The 27,871-nt window shown below is 45.2% G+C and overlaps 1 protein-coding gene across 1 annotated transcript in view; it reads right to left on the bottom strand.

Annotated features, from left to right (window-relative positions):
• Positions 1-1,732: 1,732 nt before the first annotated feature.
• BFSP2 (beaded filament structural protein 2) overlaps positions 1,733-27,871 on the bottom strand; it is a 74,372-nt gene continuing 48,233 nt past the window's right edge. Inside the window, exons 3-7 of the mRNA XM_040232760.1 lie at positions 23,462-23,618; positions 22,338-22,499; positions 6,787-6,918; positions 4,233-4,453; positions 1,733-2,019 (exon numbers count right to left, since the gene is read on the bottom strand). Coding sequence (XP_040088694.1) covers positions 2,016-2,019; positions 4,233-4,453; positions 6,787-6,918; positions 22,338-22,499; positions 23,462-23,618 — 676 coding nt within the window. The 3' untranslated portion in view covers positions 1,733-2,015. The remainder of the gene's footprint in view (positions 2,020-4,232; positions 4,454-6,786; positions 6,919-22,337; positions 22,500-23,461; positions 23,619-27,871) is intronic.

The following is a 27,871-nucleotide window of genomic DNA, read 5'->3' as shown; positions in this document are numbered from 1 at the left end:
TGTGCTTCCGGAGGAGTCTGTCAAAAGCCCTTCTTTCGTTTGCCCCAGAACAAGTGCTCCATCCTTGAGGCCAACACAAGCAGCAGCCTCCCTGCCACCTGTCAGTGAAGTGCTGCCAGAGTGTAATTGTACTGGATGCTTTGAGAGGAAGCCTGAATTACAGGAGGCTTCAGCGGGGCCAACAGTGCCTTTTCTTACCTGTTAATGAAGCCTCATTAGAGATAGCAAGAAACCGTGCTGAGAACTGGAAGCACCAGTCTGCTGGGCTCACCTTGCCAAAGGATGATTAACTTAATGATTTACGGCAGCTGCTCTTTGAGACTACAGAGCTGAGGAGACGGAGTGTGTGCAGCCGGCACAGTGTGCTGTCTGCTGGAAGCTCAGGAGGGTGTACAAATCCATTCTCCCTTTGCTTCCAGGTTCTGTGAAATGCACAGCCATTCAGATCCAGAAGTACGTCATTCTGATGGCCGGCCTTCTGAGGCTCTCCAGCTGTGTTTAAGTTAGGGATTTATATCATGGCTGGGGAACAAAAATTCACCATAATAAGTGAAAAAGAAAAGAAGCAGAGCCCAGTGAACAGGCCTGCACACTCTTCTGGGGAGGCCCTGGTACCCATGGCTTCAGTCACGGGCACCCTTGGGTGTGCAGCTATGGAGAGGATTGGTGCTTTCTGAAATGCAGCCGTAGGTGGTGTCTTGACTATTTCTATGCTTCAGACAACAAAGGGAATCATGCAAAGGTGCCATGCAAACTAAATAGCTGTCCTGCCCACCTGACTTATTAATACAATTCCTTTGATCCTGGAAGCCAAAAGGGAAACCAGCTGGAGTGATTTCAACCAGGCGATCCCCATGTCTTACCTCCCTTCTCTTTCTAACTTTCTTAAAGGTAAATAAGATTCTATTTGTTTATGTTGACCTTGGCTATTTGGAAGCCCAGGAACTGAAGGAGGGGGTCTTCAAATGTGCCCATGTTGGACACACTGCCCTGTCTGGATTAGCTGCTTATGTGAGGACAGAGACTCAGCTTGGATCATTTTTTAACTTTGATCTGTAATTCTGTGTGACAGGTGTGCTGATAGGAGCTTGGGGGAGGAATTAATAAATTAAGTCTGGGCTGTGTGTGTGTGTGGTTTTGGAGGCACTGAGAGCCTGTGCTAGGACACAGGTGGTGGTTTCAGTTTTAATCAGAAGGCAGGGGCGCCTCGAATGGGTAGGCGGCAGAGTCATGAACTATATTTGGCTGGCCTGAGCCCCGAGAGGGCTGGGGAAGGACCCTGGAAGAATGTTCTGAGGCTGCAAGTGTAGGCAGCCACAATCACCACCTAATTCGTCTCCCACAGATTTAAACTGAAGTTCCCTTTAAACTGATTGAGAGAGGTGCTCTGCCAACAGTAGTGAAATGTGGGAGTCTGTGCATAACTATTCATGCAGAGCACACTAAAGACACCTGAATGCTCTCTGATCACACTACATGCTGACCCCCTCTAGCAAGAATATGGTTTTCTTCCCCCAGTGGTGGCAATCTGGTATGCTGAGCACAACTCTCACCCCAGAAGCACATTTATGTTGATAAACCCATGAGCAGCTGACCCTTGAATAATGAGGAAGATGGCATCATGCTCCAGGATCCTTCCAGAAGCCTTTAAGAATGGCCCCATGAGGGAAGCCCAGGTAGGTAAAGTGATATCCATCTCTATCTGATAATGGGTTGAACAAGGTGGGCAGACTGGAAGCCACACACAAAGCGTTTATTGAGAGGGGCAAGGGAGGTTGCTCGAGCTACAGACTACTTGAATTAAGGCAGCAGGACCCTCTCCTCTTCCAGGAAGCATTTCAGCTCAAGCTGAACCAACCAGGAAATCCAGCTTGGGGTGGGGAGTGGGAAGAGAGGGGAGATGGGGGTGGGGGGTTGGGGGGTAAGGGGGTGGGGGTGGGAATTCCTCAGGGAACTTCATTGGTCACTTGGTGAGGAAGCCAGCATTTTCTTCATGAAAAATGGGTATTTCTCCATTAGCTGAAACAAACAAAACCCCAAAAACACATCTGAGTGAGAAAAGCCATGGATGATGAAAATTAGTAAAGACATCACAATAGGATTATAGGAAAGGTAGATGTTTCATAGAAAGAATTTGGCCTTTGGAACAAGACAGTTTGAGTTTCAACTCCTACCTCCACGGTTGTTAGCTGTGTGACCCTGGGTAAATGACTTAAGCTCTCTTTGATTTTGTTTCCTGTCTGTAAAATGAGGATAATGATGTGGTTCTGGCAGAGTTTTGAGGGGAAATGAAGATAGCATAGAGCTTGAGACTGTGCTGGCACATGGCAGGCACTCACTGGATGGAGTTCTTGAAGTAAACTTAACCTATCTTGTTACTTTTGTGTTTCAGTTATTCATACGCACCTGAAAAAATTAGCTTTGTTACAAACATCTAGCTTTTATAATCAACAGAAATCAATCCAATAAAAAGGCAGATGGAAACAGGAGCTGGATGCCATGTTTTTTGTTTGAAAGGAGTGAGTGTTAGGTTGCTTCCTGGCCCTCTCACCTTCTAAGAAGGGGATGGCACAGACCACAGTGAGAGCCAGGACACCTGGGATCCAGCTCTGCTGCCCTGTGGGACCATGGGAAAATCTTTTTCTGCTCTGGACTTCTTATTCTCTCTGGAATCACAAGCCATTGTACTACATAATCAACAAGTCGTCTCTTAGCCCTGCTATTCTATTTCTCATTCAATGTGTGCCATAGAACGGACCTTGGAGGGCATGAAGATACAGAATTATGATGAAAGAAAGGCTTGAATTTCCTTAAAGAATTGGCAAGGAAGCTGAGCCCCAAGCCTCATGCCTATGCTTCAGGGTGTCCTTACCCATTAAAAAAGTACTGCTATATGCATACATATGTGCATGGTGTATATGTATATATACCACACATATGAATATATGTGTGTTATATATATACCGCATACACACGTATATGTACATTGACGTACACATGTCATTCCCAACCTCTCACCTCTGTCCACTATGGAGGCTGGAAAAGCTAAATAGTTGCTTTCCCGGCTTCCCTTGCAGGTAGGTCTAATCATGTGAGCAGACTCTGGTTAATGAGATAAAAGAGAAAGTCTTTTATGGGTTGCCATTGCCTTCTCCCCATGAGCAGCCTAGCCTACCTCATTTCTGAAACTTTCAGGTGAACATGGTTTATGCCCTTGCTGCTCAAAGTGTGGTCTGTGGCCCAGCAGTACAGGCATCACCTGAGAGTTGGGTCAGAAATGCAGAGTCTCAGGTCCTGTCTCAGACTTACAGAAGCAGAATTTGCATTTTTAAAAAGATGCCCAGGCTTGGCATGTTTCAGGAGTGTTGGTTTATAGCTTCATTAATAAGGACTTTCTACATGCAATGGCACCCCACTCCAGTATGCTTGCCTGGAAAAGCCCATCGATGGAGGAGCCTGATGGGCTGCAGTCCATGGGGTCGCTACAAGTCAGACATGACTGAGCGACTTCACTTTCACTTTTCACTTTCCTGCATTGGAAAAGGAAATGGCAACCCACTCCAGTGTTCTTGCCTGGAGAATCCCAGGTATGGGGGAGACTGGTGGGCTGCCGTCTATGGGGTCACACAGAGTCGGACACGACTGAAGCGACTTAGCAGCAGCAGCAGCAGTAACATGTAGCAGAAAGCATTGCTAACAGCTACCATGTAGTATGAGGTAAGTGTGAACCATATAGGTGTGTCTACAGGTGTGTGTCTATATGTCTGTATACATGAATATATACTGACATCCACACATATATTTATACACACATAAGAATATACTATATATTCATCTATATATTGTGTTGCTTAGTTGCTAAGTCGTGTCTGACTCTTTGCAAACCCATGGACTGTAGCCCCAGTCTCCTCTGTCCATGGGATTTTCCAGGCAAGAATTCTGGAGTTGGTTGCCATTTCCTTCTCCAGGAGATCTTCCCCACCCAGGGATCCAATGCTTGCCTCCTCCTTGGCAGGTGGATTCTTTACCACTGAGCCACCAGGGAAGACAAATACTATGTACATATGAATGGAAAAGTCCTGGGAGGACAGTCAGGCTGTGGGAGTTGAGAGGGTGTGCTGGGCGGTGATTTCTCCTTTTTACATTAATTACTTCAATAGTATTTGAGAAAATGTTTAATCGAAACCTATGAGTACCTACCCCTCTCCTAACAAAGCTGAGCAGAGACGCACCTGCTCTCCTCGCGGTCCAGCAGCGCGTGGTAGGACGCCACGTCCCGCTGCAGCTGGCATTTGTGCGACAGCAGGTGCTCCCGGGCCTGCAGCTGTTGCTCCGCCTCCGCGCGCATCTCCCTGAGCTCCGCTTCCAGCCTGCTGACCACCGCGCCCAGGTTCTGCAGCTCGATGTCGTGCCAGTGCTTGGCGTCGTGCAGGGTGTTCTCCAGGCCTCGCTTCTACAAGAGAGGGAACGCGGGCCAAGCCTGAGGCCGACGGACAGGCCCTGGGAAGAGGGAGGTGGGCAGAGCAGTGGGAGGGGCTGGCCTCCGCCTGGTCTGTTTCTCCCAGGACGATTACCTTGACCTACTGAGGAGGCTCCGTGGGGAAGTTATGAATCCTCCTGGGGAGGCCAGAGTCTTGTTTAGTCTAATTCACTGATCCTTCCTATGGGGGTGGAGGTGGAGAGGGAGACGAGGAAGAAAAAGAGGGGAGGAAGACCAGAAGGGAGGGCCTATGAGAAAGAATGATGAGAGAAAATAGAGGGAGATGAGTGAGAGAAGGAGAGAGATGAAAGGAGAGAGAAATACACACACACACACACACACACGAGGCAGTCTGCAGGTGTTTCTTCAAAGAAATTTTGCAGTCTTCTCCCTGAACTGCCTCCAAGCCCCTTTGCTCCTGACTGCTCACGCTCCGGGCCCCTTCCTTCCTCCGTGAACCCCTACTCACTGTCCTGCTGGGAGGCTGTCTCCTCCTTCACGCTTCCCACATTCCACAGTCAGAAATAATGTCTCTGGTCTCTATCCCCTCGGCATGTCTTTCCTCAGTGTTTGGGTAGCACACTGTGCTAGTTCCTCTTCCCCAGCTGCCCCTTCGCCCTACCCTTAGCCTGTCTCTCTCTGAGCTGAGCTGCATCGGTTGGTCTCTACCAGACTCACGACTTGGTCACTCTGGTGTTGATGTGTCCAGCACAGACGTCTCCCCACCCATGCAGATTTGCTACTGAGGTTCTTCCTAGAAACATACACAGGTTGTGGGCACCTCAAATCAAGGTGTTCAAAATGAAGCCATTGGCTTCCTTCCAAACCTGCTGGCCCCTCCTCTCCTGTGCTCCAGCTGGTGAACTCAACAGGAGCTGGAAACCAGGGAAAGATATGCCCCTGATCCTGCTTCCCTCCCAAATTCAATGATCAGAATCCTGCCTCTTGTATATTCTGAAACATTTTCCCATTTGTGCCCCCTCTGCTCCAGCCACCAATACCCTGCATGGATGCTTATCGCCTCTCATCTGGAGGAACCTCCGTGGCCTCCCAGCTCATTTCCTCTGACTGTAGTTCCTCCTTCTCTGCACCACAGCACCCCACCACCCCGCCGCTAACAGCAGCCACCGTGTGCTATCTAAAGCCCACATCTGCTTGTATCCCCCTCCTCCTCACCTGGCTACTCCTATTTACCCCATGTCCAAGATCAGGGGTCACCTTTCTCAGGAAACCTCTTGTGTCTGCCACCACCAGGCTGGATTCAGGGGTCCCTTCTCTGGGTTTCACAGCTTCCCAAGCACACACGTGCCCTTGAAGTGGGCTGAGCTTCTTAGGGGCATGTCTCCTGTAGCAGATGCTGAGCTCCTTGAGAGCAGGAACCTGGTCTCTATAACCCCAGAGACAGGACCTGATACAGAGCAGGTGTGTGTGTGTGTGTGTGTGTGTGTGTGTGTTGCCTAGATAACAGCACTTGTATTATGGTTACACTTACTGCCCTATCTCCCCACTAGGCTGAAACTTTCTTCTCATCTTCCCATATACCAAGCCCTGCAAACTGAAGGGCTTTACTGACCAGTAAACACCTTTAAAAAATGGTAAGCATCTTTAACAGTTTTTAGTAGTTCTAATTATGTAGTTCTATAATTTAGAATCTGGCTTTTTATATGACACCTAAGAAACAAATATCTTTCTAAATTGGACTGAGTCTTGTTGAAACAAGTTTCTGTACTCTCTTTTGACTATTGTGACTGAAATGGAAGATTCTTGCCCAAGACGTCATCTTGAATCATGACTACTGTTAAGCAGAGGCTACCATATTATCTCATTTAAATCTTCCTAACAGACACGACTGAGCGACTTCACTTTCACTTTTCACTTTCATGCACTGGAGAAGGAAATGGCAACCCACTCCAGTATTCTTGCCTGGAGAATCCCAGGGACCGGGGAGCCTGTCGAGCTGCCGTCTGGGGTTGCACAGAGTCGGACTGAAGCGACTTAGCAGCAGCAGCAGCAACTTTACAAGATATGAGAATGCTGAGTCAGATTCCCATTCTAGGTATGTGTACAGGTGGCAAAATGTGATTAGTAGAAATAAATATAGATCAGTGTCTGATCTGGTTGTTATTTGCTGGTAAGATCTGGGGTGCTAACTCTACCTACTACACTTGGCATTCAGTATCAGAGGATCCTTTGCAGGCCTCAAAACTCTCACGTGCTATGAGATGGGAAACCCATATGACTACAGTTAGACAGTCGAGAGTTAAACTTGACACAGGAAAGGCCAGGACTGTTCCTGGCCTACTCACCAGAGCTCGTAAGGACTCCGTCTCAGCCTGCAGGCTCTGGATTTGGCAGGAAGTGTTGTGCAACTCCACCCTGAGGGCTGCAGCCAGCTTCTCTTCCTGGGTCTGGGCCCTGCGAGCCAGTTCCGCCTGTTGCTGTGGAGAGTCAGGAGTGAGCAGAGGAGCCACAGCCTGAAGCCGTCATTCCCTCTCACCTTCTTGGAAACAGCCATTTGACTTAAAAATCACTTTTTCTTTTTAATAGGTGCTCACATGAACTTGTATTCCAACACTTAAGTAATTTGAACATATAATACATGCAAATAGAATAAAATACAAAAGATCTTCTAAAGGATATATAGTAGAAAGTCACCTTTTCTTCCTGTGCCCTAATTACTTCATTCTGTTTCTAGTTTCTTATATCTCCTTATATCTTCCTTATATCTTATATCTCCTATCTTATAGCTCCTATCTCAGAGCTATTTCGTTCATTTATAAACAGATGCACATGAACATCCCTCCTTGCTTTGGTACTTAATACATTTTTAGAAACTATTCTATAGCAGTACATGTAGATCAATTACATTCTTTTTAAGGGTTGCATGATATTACCTTGCTTGGAAGTACTGTGATTATTTGGAAGTTTGCCACTGATTGACACTTACCTTGTTTCCAGTCTTGACCTGTTATGAACAATGACACAATCCCTCATTTTCCGTACATGGGGGGATCTTTGAGGGGTAAATTGCTGTAGTGAAACTGCTGAATCAAAAACATAGGCATTTCAGACTTCTCTGGTGGCTCAGTGATTAACAATCTGCCTGCTAGTGCAGGGGACACAGGTTCAGTTCCTGGTTTGGGAAGATTCCACATGTTGGGGAGCAATCAAGCCTATGCACCGTAACTACCGGAGCCCTTCTGCTCTAGGGCCTGCAAGTCACAACTGCTGAGTCCACATGCTGCAGCTACTGAAGTCTGTGTGCCTAGAGCCCATGCTTAGCAACAAGAGATGCCCCTGCAAAGATAAGGTGGTGCACCACAACAAAGAGTAGTTGCAACTTGCCACAACTACAGAAAGCCTGTGTGCAGCAAAGAAGACCCAGTGCACCCCCCCAAATTAATTGATAATAAAAAACCCAGTGCTAAGGGGTCATCAGGAAGGATTATAAAAAAAAAATGTAGGCGTTGTAACCATGATAAACTTTGGAAATTTGAACTCCTTCCAGCGTTGCAATTGTCCTACACTTTCCTCCAACAAGGGGTGAACCAACTCGACCTGAAAGCTGCTGTTTTCCTGTAAAGATCCATCTGACCGCCACTGTGAATACAGGGGGAAGATCTGTATTTCTCCCCAGAGCAAGACGGACATATTCTGATTCCTCCTACATTCAAGAGAGCAGGTCACTGCTACTCCTCTTTGCTGGAGAAAAGGGAAAACACCAGAGTTCTCCCTCGTGTTTCTTCAGTGCAGTCCGATGAAAGGTCTCCAAGTCAATGACATAGGAGAAAATAAATTGCTTTCTCTCCTAGGTTACTGGCTTTCTGAGTTTCCCATCTTTACCACATATGAATACTTATTTATAGAATTACGCCCAAATAGTCCAACCTAATCGACTGGCTAAAAAATCCCAAATCAAAAGGCTCACATCTCAGTAGCCAATTCTTGCTGTTTGAGGTCTATTAAGAGCTCAACTAAAATGTCCATTAAATGCCAGGGAGCAGCTGAAGGACAGCAGAACCCGTGGGCTCAGCTCTGACTGGTGGGCCCATGGCTGTGCATCTCTGGCCCATTATTCAGCCTCTCTGAGTTCCAGTCTGTACCCTTAGATGATGTTGAGTGGGGAATGATAATCGTATGATGACTGCCTCCTGGGGTCACTGTGAGGCCCCCATCAGTTATGCATGTGGAGGTTTTTAGAACCTTAAAAGTGTGCAAATATTGGCTGTATATATTTTCTATATGTAACAAGGAATAGTACCTAACAAATGAGTTTGCAAAAGTCACTATAGTTGAATACTCCTAATGATAACTAATGGGCTTCCCAGGTGGCTCAGTGGTAAAGAACCTACCTGCCAGCGCAGGAGACACAAGAGATGTGGGTTCAATACCTATATCAGGAAGCTTCCCTGGAGGAGGAAATGGCAATTCAATCCAGTATACTTGCCCGGAAAATTCCATGTACAGAGGAGCCTTGTGGGCTACAGTCCATAGGGTCACAAAGAGTCAGACATGACTGAGCTATACAGTAGTTTGAAATCAGCCATGGTGAGAGTACTTACACCATGGAAACTGGCAAACACTACAAATCAGGGATTGAATTATTGTTTTGTTGATTGTGCAGACATAAGAAAGGGATGCAGAAAGTGTTAATAATGCAGATTAAACTTAAAAGTGGGTCATGTCTATAGCTATTGCATTGATAATGTCACAAAAATTAGAGGGGCTATCCTTCCAGTATTTGAAAATTACTATGTGATTCACAAAGAAGTCACTCATAACACTGATGAATGAACTCATTAAAATCAATGAAAATATCAACCAAAATTCACAGCAGAGTTGTCCTCATTCCTATGATGTGAGTGACTTTCTGTTTAATTTGATATTAATAATCAAGAACTTTTCTGATTTTGTGACACTACAGTTGATGACAGAATTATTAAAATGGCTGGCAGATTTTGTAAGAAATAGCAAGTCACACTGAAGCTATAGGTTCTAATGGAAAAACAAAGTATTTTATCTTAAAATTTGTTATTTCTAAAATAACATGAAGAAAATATCAACAGAAACTTTTATGTTACCTCTAAGTAGTATATGCAGAGTACATCATGGGAAACGCTGGACTGGAAGAAGCACAAGCTGGCATCAAGATTGCCAGGAGAAATATCAATAACCTCAGATATGCAGATGACACCACCCTTATGGCAGAAAGTGAAGAAGAACTAAAGAGCTTCTTGAGGAAAGTGAAAAAAGAGAGTGAAAAAGTTGGCTTAAAGCTCAACATTCAGAAAACAAAGATCATGGCATCTGGTCCCATCACTTCTTGGGAAATAGATGGGAAAACAGTAGAAACAGTGTCAGACTTTATTTTTGGGGGCTCCAAAATCACTGCAGATGGTGACTGCAGCCATAAAATTAAAAGACACTTACTCCTTGGAAGGAAAGTTACGACCAACCTAGATAGCATATTCAAAAGCAGAGACATTACTTTGCCAACAAAGGTCCGTCTAGTCAAGGCTATGGTTTTTCCAGTGGTCATGTATGGATGTGAGAGTTGGACTGTGAAGAAAGCTGAGCACCAAATAACTGATGCTTTTGAATTGTGGTGTTGGAGAAGATTCTTGAGAATCCCTTGGACTACAAGGAGATCCAACCAGTCCATCCTAAAGGAGATCAGTCCTGGGTGTTCATTGGAAGGACTGATGCTGAGGCTGAAACTCCAATACTTTGGCCACCTCATGTGAAGAGTTGTCTCACTGGAAAAGACCCTGGTGCTGGGAGGGATTGGGGGCAGGAGGAGAAGGGGACGACCGAGGATGAGATGGCTGGATGGCATCACCGACTCGATGGACATGGGTTTGGGTAAACTCTGGGAGTTGGTGATGGACAGGGAGGCCTGGAGTGCTGCGATTCACGGAGTCACAAAGGGTCGGACACGACTGAGCGACTGAACTGAAGTAGTAATATGAATATGACTGGCACATAAATACATGTGTTTACATTTCCCTGCAGAGAGAAGTTGGGAAATGTCACCAGCACAGCATGAGTTAGAGCTGGGCACGAGGGGAAGTCCAGCCCCATGGAGGCATATTTCCGTTCCTTGGTGGGCAGGCCTGGGGTAAAGCTGCTGGCCAAGGAATGAACTGTCCCTCTACTGCATTCAGATAATGTAGTCTGTGGTTCAGTGGTACACACTGGTCTCTGGAGAGATGAATCGACATGTCTCAGTTTTATTAGCAAAATGCTGTACCCAAATGCTTCCCAAGTATTCTTAGACAACGAGCATGGTTTGTCACATATATGAATACTTATTCAAACTGTTTTTATTTGAATCAATTCACTTTTTCTTTGTAAATAAATGTCTTTAAAAACGTGATCTGCAGTTAAGTTCTCAAATATTAATGTGTGGCCGCATCATCTGGGAGACCTTGTGAAAATTCAGATTCTGAGTCAAGAGGTCCTGAGCGGATCCCAGGAATGTGCATTTAAAACTTCCATGTGACGCCTGGTCCATGGAAGCGAAGTTCTAGGTTGTTACAGAAACTGATAAAACTGTATTAGTTGCCAAAGATAAAAGATAACTGAAAAGTCAATAAAATGAAAACAAACCGCTGATTGTATTCTAACATGCTGCTTGCCAAGCTGCAGAATCTCAAAGCTGGCTTTCTCTTTGTTGAAAAGTGGAATTAATATAAGAGAAGTGTTAGTGACGTCCTAGCACTAAATGGAAACTTTCTTACACCATTTTTAAAATTAAGGTGGAAAGAAAAAGAAACTAATTTGATCCCTATGGGTTTAAATATTGTTTTATACCACATCTCCAACATTCTCAAGAGGAGAAGGGGTGACAGAGGATGAGATGGTTGGATGGCATCACTGACTCAAACAAGTTTGAGCAAACTCCAGGAAATAGTGAAGGACAGGGAAGCCTGCTGTGCTGCACTCCATGGGGTCACAAAGAGTTGGACACGACTTGGCGACTGAACAATAATGACAACCTTCTTAAATCAGCTTGCCACAAATGATACTTGCCCTTCATATGGGGACAGTCAATTGTTTTAACTCACCTAAAAGTATAACATGTTCTTCTCCAGTGGCTTTTAGATTTATGTTGACCCAACACCTCCAGATTGCTTCTCATACACCAAACAGCAGGGGTGTTTCGAGCCCCTGAGCATGGGAAGGGAGGACCTTGATCTGTGGTTCAGTGCCATTGCTGGGATGTGTGCTGAGATTCAAATATGTTGGTCCCGAGGCTTGCAAACCAGCTTGAAACCTTGGCTCCACTCTGCAGGAGCTGGGCTACTCAGGTTTGCACTCCAGTAATATTTCTGGGGCAGGAGAGTGTATTGGCATTTTGAAATATGGTAAAAATTTTCAAATTAACTGTTACAAATTAGCATGGTGTTGCACATGAAGGATGGATGTGAGAGAAAAAGAGCAGCAGGCTGTCAAGGAAGTCAGAATGAAGAACTGGATGGTAAAGAGCCATCCAATTGGAGGGGAAAAGAGCCATCTCCACACTTTGCTGATTAGCGCTGCCATTCCTCCAAACACCCTGGGCACTTGGAAAGGTGACTTGGGAGTGGTGATTGTGTGGTGTGAGGGGAGAGTGAGAGTTTAAGAGAGGCAGAGTATGGAGAGCAGTGACGCGGGTCCAAGCTGAGCACTGAACATGAGTCCAAGCTGAGCACTCAAGGGTGGACATGTGCAGTCTGCCTTTCCCTGAGCCGTTGCTGCGTGGGCTCCAGAGTCTCACAAGCTCTCTGGGTTTTGCAGCTGGGGAACAGCTTTATGAGAGCATCGCTCTGCCCACGTCCTTGCTCACGTCCTTGCCCTTCAGCGTCTCAGATCTCACAGGATTACACTGACCTCATTATGGTCACTTTCATGGAGAAGGGGAAAGCAATGGGTTTCTTGGAGAAGCAGGGGTTTCTTGCTTCACAGAGGAATCTTATGCCTGGTGGGCTACACTCCAAGAGGATCTCAAAGAGTTGGACATGACTGAGCAACAAACACTTTCATTTTCACATCCACAGGGAAGGCACAGAATTGTGGCCTGGAAAGATCCGGACAGAAGCCCGGCATAACCTTTTGGTTCCTCAAGACAAAGCCCTCCCAACCTCACACATGATGTCACTTGTGCTCATCCTTAAAAAAGAGGATGAATCAAGGTCTCCCTGCTCCCCAGCTCCCCACCCACTCCACGTGACCTGTCTGGGTCAGCCCAGCAGTGAAGAATGTTGATTCTATAGTTAGAACACATGGTTTGAATCCTAGCTCTGCCATGTCCTAACTTTGTGATCTTGGGTAATTTATCTAACCTCTCTGTGCCTGTTTCCTTCTCTATATAATGGATGAAATCACAGTAGCTATCTCAGGTTAGGAAGATAAAATAAGAACAGGCCTGTCAAGTGCTCTGGACACTGTTTGACACTTGGTAAACCCTTAATAAGCTCCTACTTTCCTGGCTCGGCTCACTCTGTCTTGTGGAAGAGTGGTCTTTCTGTCCACTACCTCCCACCTGCTCCCCACCTAACCTCACACTAGGGTGTAGCACCTTGTGTGCAGGAACAACTTCGTACTCGCCCCTCAACTTCCATCCCAGGCACCTAAACTGGTTTTTACCCCTAGAATACACCCAGTGACCTTTATTTAAGGTCAACAATGTGTCCCAGGTACAGGTTTGGGACTACAGTAGAGGAAGATCTACCATGGAATTAAATAAAATCTTTTCATTAGGAGGACTAGCTGTCATTATTATGATTATAAGGCACTTCATAGTCACAAGTGTCATATAAATGCTATTTAGCTGAGGAAAGCTTTTGCCAGGCAGCTACCCCAGCCAGATGTAGGATTTACTAGGGAGAAGGCTGGATGCCACCCAGGAGGACTTGGGTTCTCCTTAGTGGGAATTAAAAAGAAGTTCTTGTCTCCCTCAGTGAAACATCAAGACTGGCAGAAGAGCTGGCCTGGCTTGGCTGAGCCAAGTCTCTTCTTGAATTTACACAAGAGCTGTTTGGCTAATGAAGGTGCTCTCTTTAGGGTACAGGAGCAATTCGCAGCCTCAGTTGAAGCTGCCAAAGAAAACCCATGGGAGCACGTGGTCTGGCAGAACCCTGCCTTCTTGGTAGTGTGCAAGTGTGTCCGCTGATGAAAAGCAGAAGAGGCTCAGGAAGGAGGAGTATTCTGATGAGAAAAATAGATTTTTCTTCCTAAAGTAATTATTGAAAAAGTTGAAATGACAGCATTTTTGCTCTGGTTCATGGAGATCACCCCATTCCTAAGAAGGCTCACCTCTGCTCTGTCCCTGCCAGGAGACCAAATGTTGAATACAAGCCACCCTACCTTAATGTCTCAGAGATTTGTGTTGTCTTGTCTTTGCAGATCTCTTGGTTTAGAAGTAAGTTCCCTATGCTTTTCTTGGGAAAGAGCTACTGTTAAGAAATATCCAAGACAGCTTTGAGATCAGAAGAATCAGGTGCCAGAAATGGCCAAGAATTGAAGCCAGGGACTTTCTGTCCACAGCACCAAGCTCAGGGCCTAGCGCCTGGTTTGTGCTTGACAAACGGCGTCTGAATGAGTGAGCGAGTGAAGATTTCTTGGTAGAAGGTGTGAGGACAAGGTTGTAATGGCAAGTGATACCCTGATAGTCAACTGGGTGTTGACCAGTCGTGGGGATGAAAATGCAATATAGGAGGTGAGGACCTGGGCACGCCCTCGACAACACCTGTGATTGTGCTGGGCAGTCAGGTAAAGAAGAGGGTGAGACAGCCTCTTCATCTTTCCTACTCTTGACTCTCCACACCTGCCCCCAGCTGCACCAGCTGGGTCATACCACCACAGCACACAGCTACAGGAACCAAATTCTAGCCCCTGGCTCCTATACTAACACTTCCTTACAGGTTAACAACAACTTTTGAAAGCTAGCTGGAACCACCATAAAGTAAGTAAAAAGACCAGTGACAGGGAGCTCCCTGGTGGTCCAGTGGTTAGGACTCTGTGCTTCTACTGCCAAAGTTTGGTTTATTCCTTGGTCAGGAAACTAGGATTCTGCAAGCCATGCAGTGTGGCTAAAACAAACAACAAAAAGAGACAAGGGACAAGTGACAAGCTAGGAAGATATTTGCAACTTGGGGAGAGAGAATTAATTATTTCTCTAATGTACAAACAGCCACTACAAGCCACTAATAGGGTCCAAGACCTAATAAAAATGGGCAGAAGATATGATCTGATAGAATACACAAAAGCAAATGTGGATGAAATTCAGCCATGATGTTCCACCTTCCTCATAACATGACAAAGGCAAAATAAAAGTATACTGAAAAACCATTTTTACCTGTAATATTGGCAAAGATCACAAAGAGATCACAGTGTGAGAACTCAGTCTTGATGAGGATGCAGGGAATATATATATTCTCAAACATTTCTAATGAGAATTATTATAACCTTTATGGAAGGTAATTTGGCAACGTTTATCAAAATTACTGATTGCACATAATTTTTGCTCCAGCAATTCCATGTCTATAAATTTATCTAACAGATACATTTTTATATTGGGAAAGGAGGGACATACAAAGTTAGTGACTAATCATTTATAATATTATAGGAAAGATTGGAAGCCACCATTCATCAACAGGGTGCAGGGTAAATAAACCCTGGGATACACATTAGCTGGAACAAAGGTTGGCAACTTTTCTGTAAAGGGCCAGATAGTAAATGTTTTAGGCTTGGCAGACCATATGGTCTCTGTTGCAACTACGCAATTCTGCTGGTATAATGCAAATACAGCTGTAGACAATATGTAAATGATGAGCATGGCTACATTCCAATAAAACTTTATTTGCGGAAAAACAGGCAGCTGGTCAGATATTGCTTGTGGGCCAGATTTAGCTCTGTTGCCCTCTGTGGTACAATATTGTGCGGCTGAGAAGCAGTGTGTTCCAAATAATACTATTTGTGTAAAAAGAGAGAAAATATGTACATATTTTCTTGTATATGCATAAAATGTCTCTGAAAGGGCACATAGGAAAAGGGTGACATTTATTGACCCAGCAACAAAGACTGGGTGCCTGGGACACGGGTGAGGTGACATTTTTCACTCTTTATTGTACATTTTGAATTTGGAACCAAGTGAAGGTATTAGATATTAAAATGAATAAATAAAATAAGAAATAAAAGTAAGCTGGGGCTGTTTTCAAAGCTGACTCTTTGGTGTTTTTATGAGGTTTAGAAATGCTACATGATTCCTCCTCAGTGCTTGCTGTGAGGACTTATTTCATGGAAAAGCCATTGAGATTATAGCCAACTCATCAGCACACAGGGACCCCCAGATTACAGATACTCTCGGAGTCTGCTCCCCCAAAGGAACTCCCCCAGTTGACTATCATGGCAGGACCATATGGAACTTCTAATTTCCCATCTTACAGTTGAGTGCCAGAAATGCATTTAATCCAAGTTCATATACCCTAGAAAATATTGACCCTTCCAGGTAAAAGCAAGCAAAGAAAAGGCACAGACATGGCAGCCTATATAAAATATCTACCCCACAGGGCAAGCTACTGTTTGTGAATGCAGATGACATGGTGACATGTTATCCAAAGCTTCTAGCTGCTCATGGGTAGATCTAGATCCATGCTGTCCAGTATGGTAGCCACTAGCCAACACATAGTGATTTATGTAAGAAGGCATAAAAAATAAATCAAGAGTTTAGGTTTTCAGTCGTGCCAGGCACATTTCAGGTGCTCAATAACCACAACTGAGCTGCCTCACTGGACTGCTGCACAGGTTACAGAACAGCCCCTCCCCACACCTGCCCACGGACATTTTCATCAGAGGGCACCACTCCAGTCCGTCTCAGTGTCTTCTCCCGCTCTAAGTTAGCAACAACCAGAAACCTCACAATTCATCTCCATCTGTTCACCTCTCTTCATTCTTAACCGTCTCCACAATCTGTCATCCTGACTATTTGAGGCATGATGGTTACAGCATAGACAAAGTTTCTGACCACAAATGTCTTAAACTGATCTGAGGCAAGTGCGGCCTCCTGTCAGGGCAGGAGGCATGGGGGCAATCTATTCGCTGTGGAGTCCTTGCCCCTGAGAGAGTCATCAGAGCGCCGCACCTGCCCACATTAAACAAGCTTTTGGTTATTGTACACATCACCCAGCTGCAGTGAAGAAGGGAGAGAGATGCAACTTCTAGGAATTGGGAGGCGGGCCTCCAGTTCCATCAGGGGCAAACTGAAGGGGTTAAGGTCAACCTTTCAATCCCTAAGCAGCCTGACTCAGAAACTTTGGGAGCTCTTAGTCTGCAGAGTGGCCCCATTTCCAGGAGGACAGCACACTGTAAGGGAAACATCAGGTGGAAGAAACATGGGATTATATATACCATGATGGGCTGACATTGACATAAAAGGCTATGCATGGGCGTGTGCCAAGTCTCTTGAGTTGTGTCCGACTCTTTGTGATACTATGGACTGTAGCCTGCCAGGTTCCTCTGTCCATGGGATGCTCCAGGCAAGAATACTGGAGTGGATTGCCATGCCCTCCTCCAGGGCACCTTCCTGACCCAGGGACCAAACCTCCGTCTCCTGCATTGCAGGTGGGTTCTTTAGCACTGCGCCACAGGGAAAGCCCACAAAAAGACTGTAACAGACATTTAGGACTACATTCCTGAAAGTGTCTTTTTGGCTACCCAGAACATCATTTTCCTGTTGATGATATGATGCTTGAAGCGTTTGCACCTGTGAAAGAAAAACTTAGTAGAAGCAGCCTGGTTGCAGGGAATTTAGAAGCTCCCAGCTCTTTCTCTGCCTTTTCTCCCTTTCTGCTTGCTTTCCTTTCTTCCTTCCTGGTTGAAGAAAACACATCTGTGAAGTGGGAATAACAATAGTTCCTACTTTTGAGGCTGTTTGAATGAACAGAAAGGATGTCAGAGGTCTAGCCAGCACAAATGGCCTCACATGGTTATTGGTTTAATTTTTGAATTCTATTAATAGTCTTCTAACAATAATGGACAGATGACTTCAATGCACCTGTAAGTTCTGCAAAAGTTTTAGAAAGAAGAGCACTGTAAGATCTTAACCTAGCCAAGGTCTGGGTAGAGCATACTTGCACTCAGGACTCTCTGTTTTCTTTGTTACTCTACAGAGTGGAAATAGCTCAGCACATGAATCTAGGAAATGCAAATAATAGCGACCCTGCTGGATTTCCCAAGGTGCTCTTTTTAAGGTCTGCTAGTTGCAGACCGGGTAGTGTGTTCCATGGCTAACCAGGTGGTCTGAAGGGTGGTGTGGCATGCTGTTGGAGGTTCTCAAAGTATACCCAGATATCCTGAGTTGGGTAACCACATCAAACAGAAAAGAAAGGGCCAGATTTTAAAACACTCTAGAAATTCTCTGGACCAACCTGATGCCCCAGTCACTGAATCTTGCAACTTGAGAAGCTCCAAAAACTGGACCACTGTGGGAATGTAAATTGATACAGACACTATAGTAGACAGTATGGAGATTTCTTAAAACACTAGGAATAAAACTACCATATGACCCAGCAATGCCACTACTGGGCATATATCCTGAGAAAACCATAATTGAAAAAGACAGATGTACCCCAGTGTTCTTTACAGCACTATTTACAATAGCCAGGACGTGGAAGCAACCTAGATGTCCATCGACAGATGAATGGAAAAAGAAGCTGTGGTACCTAAATGCAATGGAATATTACTCAGCCATAGAAAGGAACACATTTGAGTCAGTTCCAATGAGGTGGATAAACCTAGAGCCTATTAAACAGAGTGAAATAAGTCACAAAGAGAAAAACAAATATGGTATATTAACACGTATATATGGAATCTAGAAAGATGGTACTGATGAGCCTATTTGCAGGGTAGCAATGGAGATGCAGACATAGAGAACAGACTTATGACATGAGGCTGGGGGTGGGTAGGAAGGGGAGAGGGGGGATGAATGGAGAGTGTAGCATGGAAACAAATACACTAACATATGTAAAATAGAAAGCCAGTGGGAATTTGCTGTATGACTTAAAGAACTGAAACTGGGGCTCTGTGATAACCTAGAGGGGCTGGATGGGGTGGGAAGTGGGAGGGAAGCTCAAGAGGGAGGGGACATATGTATACCTATGGCTGATCCATGTGGATGTATGGCAGAAACCAACACAATATTATAATTATTCTTCAATTAAAAGTAAATAAAGAAAAAAAACCTGGGCCACTGAGGTTCCCAACATCTTTAACACCATGACTAGAGAGAACCTATCGGGAACTTCTTTCCAAGCTTTTACCGATTAGGAGCTGGCAGGAAAGTGGTAGCAGATGTTGATAGCATCCACCTTGACTCCTTAGGTGACATGTTAGTTCTCCCCAGCTTCCTTCCCACTGCCAGATTCTGCACCTGGGAGCAGCTCTCTCTGAAGACTCTGAAAGGTCTCTCAGCTATCAGATGTCAGATGACCAACAGGAGAGGGTATTACTACCCCAGCTTCCTTAGCTCTCTTATATTCTTTACTGTCCCCCAGACCCACCGTGGGGATGCTCCAGTCTCTCACAGGGAGCTGGCTGGATAGTGTGTTCTTTGTTAGTTCACTTCTCTGCTTCCTGCAACTTCCAAAGAAACTACCTACACTTCAACATTTGTCTCAGGATCAGTTTCTGGGGGAATGTAAATGAAGACAAATTAATCATGTCAATTAAATTTTAGCCTCTCCAGACTGAGAGGTAATTAAACACATGTCTGTATTCTCTCTGCAAAAGGTTTTGAAAGCAGTGTGTGCTAAGCTATTTCACATTTACGCTTTGCTGCCAAGAAACCAACAAGAGATGTTCAGGCCGGACAAAAGTCAGCCCCCGAGGGCATGATGGCAACTGACAAAACTATTTATTGGAGGACTTTGGCTGTCAGTTCTGATTGCTGTGGATGATTAGAAGAATTCACTCATTCTGCAAATATTTTCAGAGCTCCGCCTCTCTGCAAGAGGCCCGCTGGAAGCATTAGCCAAACTGAAACAAATACTGTCTGTATTCTCTGAGATGTAGCTTTCAGATTACTCTATCTAAAATTTAAAAGAAAAAAAAACTCTAATGGACCTGTTTAGAATTAACGTTTGAATGACTGTTGGGCTGATGATGATTCTCAAGAGGGTAAGGGAAGAATAATAACTAACAAATTTTTTCTTTTTCACGCGATGCACAATTTATTTCTGTTAATTACAGTTCCCCTCCACCCTTTCCCAGAGAGATAATCACTATGATGTGGTAAGGACCCCGGGGGTGTTGGGACAGAAGCAAGTTTGCAAACTGCTGGGTCAGTATGATTTAGCTTTGGGAAAGGGGCCAAAGAAAAGTGATGGCCCAGTGCAGAGAAAGGGTCCCTGGACCCAGAGTCAGGAGAGCTAAACAGTGGTGTTATAGCCAGCTCTGTGACCTCAGGACATCAACTACCCTCTGTGGGTCTTAATTTCCTCATGGCACCCCACGCCAGTACTCTTGCCTGGAAAATCCCATGGATGGAGGAGCCTGGTAGGCTGCAGTCCATGGGGTCACTAAGAGTTGGACACGACTGAAACGACTTAGCAGCAGCAGCAGCAGCAAAATGAGGATATGGGATGGATGGTCTCTAGGGTCACTCATTGTAAACATTCATGAGTCCCCTAAGAAACAATGGACCCAAACCAAATCTATGTTTTGGTTTCACTTTCTGTGCTGTTTCACCTCTCACCGTTGTGGAGGCTGTATTTCAATGGACTTACTAGGCACTATTTGCTGTGGAAATTGTTTGTAGTGACCTGGCCCAAGGAGTAGAAAGAAGAGGTGTTAGAAAGGAGTAGAGGGTAGAGAATTGGGGAGTGGAAGACACTTTCTGGACTGGAGAATTTGGGGGGATCCACATTTGAGAAGACCCTGTGGGGGAAGTTTCCTATTGATACGTGGGGGCAGGGGTTGAGGAGGGCTGAGAAAAGAAAAAACAGAAAGGGCCTTCCTCATTTCCTTTTGGTCGATTTGATCAACCCATGGTCCCCAACCTTGGCTATGTGTTAGAATCATCAGTGAGCTTAAAAGCCAGAAGTCCTTCTCCTCCTCCTGATTTAATTGGTCTCAAGCCTGGGTATTTTTTGAAAGTGCCCTGAAATAATTTTGCTGTGCAGTCAGGATTGAGACCCACTCAGTGGTCACCAAGACCTCAGAGCAACCCTCTTGCCTTCTTTCAAATTCTATCTTATTTTTCTCACTTCTGTCTGCTTCCCTTCCTCTTCTGCTCTTTCATCCTCTGCCTCAGAATTCCAGAGTCATGAATTGGTGGGAGATGGAGAAGGGAAGAACAAACCCTGTGCTTTCTATTTTCTGGTTAAGTTCTTTCTTATTTCTGAGGTCTAATAAAAGATGCTTTCCCTCCACAAATATAAATCATACTATTTAAGAAAAGTTTGAGAAATACTCAAAAACAAGAAAGAAAACACACCACAACATGAAATGGGTCCCTCGCTTAAAGACAACCACTGCTAATGCTAATACCTTTACATTACAGGGTTTTTTCTTTCTGATTTTTTTTTAAAAGGGAGACCTTTTCTTCATAGCTTAATTAAGGTATAATTGTGCTTAAATCGCTCAGTGATGTCCAACTCTTTGCAACCTCATGGACTGTAGCCCACCAGGCTCCTCTGTCCATGGGGATTCTCCAGGCAGGAATACTGGAGTGGGTTGTCATGCCCTCCTCCACGGGATCTTCCCAATCCAGGGATTGAACTGAGGTGTCCCACAATGCAGGAGAATTCTTTAGCATCTGAGCCACCAGGGAAGCCCAAGAATATTGGAGTGGGTAGCCTATCCCTTCTCCAGGGGATCTTCCCGACTCAGGAATTGAAACAGGGTCTTCTGCATTGCAAGTGGATTCTTTACCAGTTGAACTATCAAGGAAGCCCTAAATTATATAATTATAAAGGTATAATTGAAGTACAATAAACTTCCTTCTGACTTTTTCTTGAGGCTTAGCTTCTTTGTTTGAATGCTTTACCCACCGTGTATAGCAGGGGTCAGTGATTACAGTGCAAAGGCCAAATCAGGCCCACTCACTTCCTGTTTCTGAAAATAAAGTGTTATTGGAACACAGCCATGCTCACTGATACCTTCTGTCCACAGCAGTTTTCACACCACAGTGGCAGAGCTGAGTATTGCAACAGAGGACCTCTGGCCCAGGAAGCCTCAGTATTTACTATCTTGTTCTATACAGAGCAAGTTTGCTGGCCCTTGGTACATATCATTCTCTACTCTCTTTATTACTCCCATTTTACCTTATTGCCTGAGCAGTCCCCATACTGCTGTCAAATGCTTCATAAATCTAATTTCTAATAATTGCCTGATATTCTATTGCATGCTCAGGTTGTGGCTTACTCTTTCTCCTATTGTTAAACATTTATCTGATTTTCCTCCCAATTTTTTCACCCTTATAATAATAAATGCTTCAGTGGGTATATATGGATGTAAACTTTATCTATATTTTCAATTATATCTTTAATGGAATCTAGATTAGTCAATTGGCAGGTAGGGGCATTTCAAAACTCTCGATACATACCATCAAATCCCTTCCTCAAAGATGTCAGACTGGTTTGTGCTTCCCAATAACTCAGGAGAGCACCCACATGCTTGCCAACATTGAGTGTTAACATTTTAAACATATTCTGCATTTAGACAGGTAAACAAAAAACTATTGCGTAAATTGCATGTCTTTTTCTGTCTGATGAGATTGAAATGGTTGCTTTTCTTCTTTCACATGTTGGCTGCTATTCATCTTTGCTTGGCCTCCTTCTGCACAGGGCAGAGTGAGGGTGCTGGTCTTGCCTCTCACCTTAGCTTGGAGCAAGGCTCCCGCCTGCACCCGGTTCTTTTCAACATCTCTTTCCCAGTGAATTCTGATCGTCTCAAGGATGTCATCCAGCCCAGTGCCAATGGGAACATTCAGTTGTTCCAGCTCAGACCCTGCCAGCTGTTTGTACAGCATTTTCACATCCTGAAAATGAGAATATACACCTCAGCGAGTTCAAGAGGAGAAAGAAAAGACATGAGGTTTTAGCGGCCAAAGCCCAGCTCCATGAGCGACACTTGGCTTCTCATTCTGCTGCTGCCCATCGTGGGGCTTCACAGAGACAGGCAGCTTGGGCACCATATTCTCTTTCCCCTAGGATGCATTTCTTAAGTTGGTCTTCACAATCCCAGACTCACCCAAAGCAAGACTCAAAATAAATCACAACACAGAGTAAGCAACAAAAGCAAGATGAAACTCATGAATTTCATCAAGTCAGAGTAGGTGGAAAGAAAGTTAAAGATAACTGAAGTTTTTAAAAAGGGGTACCTTTCAAAAAGGGCGGCAAACATGGAACTAAGAACAGGAGGAAGTGGTTAGCTCAAGGCTGGACAAAAGAAGTAACTTCCCAGTGTGAACATGGTTAGGTGGGTTTTCTCTGTTTCAACTGCAAGCATTTTAGGTCTTGGATCAGTGGCAGGTACGACTTAGTTTAGAATCAGCGCAGTTCTGCAGGACACTGGACCACATCCCCATTGGTGGGCCCCTTTGGTCTTGTCACTCTGATCTGACCTAATTTTATTATAAAGTGTGACTAAGCCACAGCCTGGATCTACTCTCAGAGTTATTTCGTTTGTTCTGTCCAGTGTTGAAAGGAGGTCCAAGCTAGAAACCTTGGGAGATGCTCCCTTTAACTCAGCACACATTCCATCATTCACTGCTGCCTGGACCTGCTTCCTCCCCATTTATGTATCTGCCTGGTCCCTGAAGCAATTTGAGTTTGAGACTCAGGATAACCTCACCCACTATAAGAATCTGAAAATATTTTATTGGCGTTTTACCCACAGCCCAGAGTAATTGACACAGAAAGGCTGTCGTCACTTATGTTGTGAAGCTTAGCCAGACAGGTGAGGGCTTCTGGACCTGTAGACAGCCCAGTCCCCACCTACCTCTTCATAGCTCCTGGACAGAAAGCCGAGTTCTTCTTTCAGGCTTTCTATTTGACTCTCCAGATCCATTTTTGACGAATTCGCTTCATCAATGACTTTATACAGAGAGTTAATTTCCTCTTCTGCTGCCTTCCTAAATGGCTGCTCATTTTCGTACCTGTAGGTAAAAGAACCCAATCAGCAAGACTGGATAACCCCAAAGAAAAACAACCAGATTATAAATGTGACCAACAGGCTAATTATGGGATAGTCAGGGCTTCCCTGGTGGCTCAGAGGTTAAAGCGTCTGCCTTCAATGTGGGAGACCCGGGTTCAATCCCTGGGTCGGGAAGATCCCCTGGAGAAGAAAATGGCAATCCACTCCAGTATTCTTGCCTGGAGAATCCCATGGACAGAGAAGCCTAGCAGGTTACAGTCCATGGGGTCGCAAAGAGTCGGACATGACTGAGCGACTCCACCTCACCTCACCTCAGGAAATGAATATTAAAAGTCAGTGTTTCAGCGGGTTTGAAAGAAAGAAAAGAAAGTGAAGTCACACAGTCGTGTCCGACTCTCTGCAACCCCATGGACTGTAGCCTACCACGCTCCTCTGTCCACAGGATTTTCCAGGCAAGAGTACTGGAGTGGGTTGTCATTTCCTTCTCCTCAGTGGGTCTGAGGACACTGTTAAGGCAATTGTTACATATTGATTTATTAAAATGAAAATGATTGCAGCCAACTGCTGAAAACAGGGCACCTGGGCTAACAAAGTATGAGTCTCATGGAGTACTGGAAGCAAGGAACTCTAGGGAAAGCTTCTCCAAGAGACCATATCCAGGTAAGGGGACCAGTACTGTCATCATTGTTCTAATTTGTCATCCTTTTAACCTGAGCATACTTTAACAAACATTACTGAGAATCTGCTAATTACCAGACTGAAGTGAAGTTGCTCAGTCGTGTCCGACTCTTTGCAACCCCATGGACTGTAGCCTATCAGGCTCCTCCGTCCCTGGGATTCTCCAGGCAGGAATACTGGAGTCGGTTGCCATTTCCTTCTCCAGGAGATCTTCCCAACCCAGGGATGGAACCTGGGTCTCCCGTATTGCAGGCAGACGCTTTACCATCTGAGCCATCAGGGAAGTCAATAATCTCAAAATGAAGAACGTGTTCCTCTCTCCAAAAAGCCCATGTAAAATTTCAGGACTGGCTGCAAACCCAGATGCCTTCAGAGGCCAAGAGGGGGATATAGACGAGTGACGAGGGCCAGGTCCGGGCCAAAGTGAGAGGCGGGGATTGACGCGCCTAGGGACACACACGCTTCAGCAACAGGGGCCCTGCTGCCCATCCCCTCCCCAGCACTGCAGCATCAGAAGGGGTGTGCCTTTCTCTTCTACAGAAACTGGAGATCTGGATTTATATGTGAACTATGCAATAACACGGGGCTTGCCTGGCAGCTCAGATGGGAAAGAAGCTGCCTGCAGGAGACCCAGGTTTGATAACTGAGTCAGGAAGATCCCCTGGAGGAGGGCATGGCTACCCACTCCAGTATTCTTGCCTGGAGAATTTCATGGATAAAGGAGCCTGGTGGGCTACAATCCGTGGGGTCACAAAGTCAGACACTACTGAGTGACTAACACACAGACACACATACATGCACAGATAGAAGTGTGAAACCATCACCTCTGAGTCACTTCAGTCTCTGGTTTGCACAGGCCTTTTTTCTTAACAACTATCCAACATCTTTTCCAGTTTCTCCCAGTGTCGCTCCTCTCCTCCACCGCCATTCACTCAGTCACATTTCACATGTTACCTTCATCTATCCACAGAAGGGTGATGTCTCATACCTCTCATTCCAGAAAGCATCTGAAGGTCTTAGAATTTTGAGGCACTTCAGCGTTTGACTATTGCAGCTGCTGCCAGGTGTCAGTCACCTGACGGTGTTATCGATAGGTGATCATGCAGGCTCGGCTTCAAAACTTGCAGCAATGGGACCTCATTGCCCAAGGCCACCAGGCCATTTTTGAATGATTCTAACTATTGCAGATTTCCTCCTTCAAGAGCTTTAGTTTCAATGCCTATAAGAGTCTGAGTTCCATACTCTGCAACACCTGAAGTCAGTCTAAATCCTTCATTGCTGCTAAGTCGCTTCAGTCGTGTCTGACTCTGTGCGACCCCATAGATGGCAGCCCACCAGACACCCCCGTCCCTGGGATTCTCCAGGCAAGAACACTGGAGTGGGTTGCCATTTCCTTCTCCAATGCAGGAAGGTGAAAAGTGAAAGTGAAGTCGCTCAGTCGTATCCGACTCTTAGCGACCCCATGGACTGCAGCCTTCCAGGCTCTTCCATCCATGGGATTTTCCAGACAAGAGTACTGCAGTGGGCTGCCATTGCCTAGCTGTCCCCAAACATTTGGAGATACTTCCTTACTCATTCTCTCATCAGGTCTCCATCCCCTCCACCCCTCCAAGACCTTTCTCCTTCAGGTTAAACATTCCCACTTCCTTCCTCCATTCTTCACGTAAATCAGTTTTCATATTCATCATTATTGAAGGCAGGGTCTATGACCCTCTCCATTTTGTTTTCTCAGCACCAGGTTTAAGATAAACTTGTGGAATGATTAGAAATACTCTCACTGGTCTACATCCTTCTTAAAATGTGATACAGAGAACGAAATGTAAAACTCCAGATATTACCTGATCAGTTCACAGTCCTGTGGGACTGTCTGCCCCTTTGTTTAAACCCTTTAATTCTATTCATTACAAACCCTAAGATTTGCATTGTGAGTTTTTGTTTGTTTTTGTTTCAGTTTGACCAGCTGTATTTGCTGCTGACTAATCAAGGAGAACCCCTGAACATTTTTCATAAGAGCTGCTTGAAACCCAGTTTTCCTGTCTTCTCTAAGTCCACCTAGTATTTGAATCGCAAAATAGGAGTACATGCTTATCGTCTTAGAATTTCATTGGCTTATTATTGCAACGTGTTGGGACCAGAATCATGATTCTGTCAGTCTACTCTTCACCACCCCTACTGGCTTTGGACGGTTGGTCATTTTGTCACATCTGCTTTCAAGCTCCTTGCAGTTAAAAATAGTAAATGAGGAGACTGAGGACAGAGCCCTGTGGCATACCACCAGAGGCTTCCCTCAGAGCTGGACCTGTATCTCTGAATCAGCACTCAAGGGTGGTTTCTGAAGCATTTTCTCTGTGTTCTATACATGGGATTACATTTTCTACCCAAATGTATTCTTTTCTGAAGGACTGTATTCTTATTAACATTTAGTCTCTTTGGAGACAAACCCTGTCCCTCCAGCTGAAATGGAAAGCCACTCATATAATGGGGATTGGTCCCTTTTGACCCAAGTTGGAAGAATCCCTTGCTGCCTCTGCAGTCCTGTTTTGCTCACCTGTCCAGGGAGCCTGGTCTCTTCCAGCACATGATCCATTCAGCATTACTGGAGGTTTTGGTCCCCTACAGACCATTTTTTTGGAAGTCCTCTGAGGATTTGAAATATCTCTGTGACATCCCCCAAGGCTGCTGTTAAACTTTTAGCCTTTTTTTTTTTACCACCCTACTTCAGTTAGAATCCCTGGGTGCTCATGGCACCCAGAACCATCTTGCCTTGACCTGCAGGCCTCCCTGACACGATGATGTCTATGGCATCTCATCACTTCTGCTTGACTGCTCCACCATCAACTCAACTCAGCGTCCTCAAAACCAAACTCATTACCAATGCCTGAATTTTAGACAAGCTCTCCCTCCCCAATTTTCCATTTCATTCAAAGAATCACCAGTGTTCTAAATTACTTAAGTTCAAAGCCTGGAATTTACCTTTAACCTTCCCTCTTCAGGCTGTCTAGGTAGATAATTTTCAAATCCAGCCAGTTAGTTCTTCAACCCATCCCTCAAGTCTGCCCACTACTACCATCCCAGGCCAGCCCTGAACTACACCTGCCTTCTAGAGTCTTCCCAGACTCACAGTATTACCTGCAGAGTGACTGTACTTAACCACACAGAGTCATCTCTCTGCTCAGATGGCTTGTCACATCCTCTGGCTCCTCAATAATCTGATAAACTGACTTTCCAACCACTGTCCCAATCCAGACCCTTCACTCCCATTGTTTCCTACTCATTTGCCTGCCTCTTCTCTCTACCACTACAAAGCTTCCTTTAAAGCTCAAGTCTGGTCATGATGGGCCACTGCTCAGACCCCTTCTGAGGGTCTCCTCTGCTCTCAGATAATGTCTGAGCCCTTTGGAATGGCTGACGTGGTCCTCCAGGATTGTTTGCTCTACATGCCCTAGTCTCCCAACCTGCTTGGAATTGCAATAACACATCATGTCTTCTCACGTCCTCCCAACTTGGCACATGCTGCTCATTCTGCCTGGGAAGTCATGCGTCCTTTACTCACCTGGTCAACTTCTACATGAGTTC

The sequence above is a fragment of the Oryx dammah genome, unplaced genomic scaffold (assembly GCF_014754425.2).
Source record: "Oryx dammah isolate SB20612 unplaced genomic scaffold, SCBI_Odam_1.1 HiC_scaffold_2, whole genome shotgun sequence".
In the NCBI taxonomy this organism is placed as follows: domain Eukaryota; kingdom Metazoa; phylum Chordata; class Mammalia; order Artiodactyla; family Bovidae; genus Oryx; species Oryx dammah.
The sequence above is the reverse complement of the archived record's forward strand: the minus strand, read 5'-3'. Positions and strand labels throughout refer to the sequence as shown.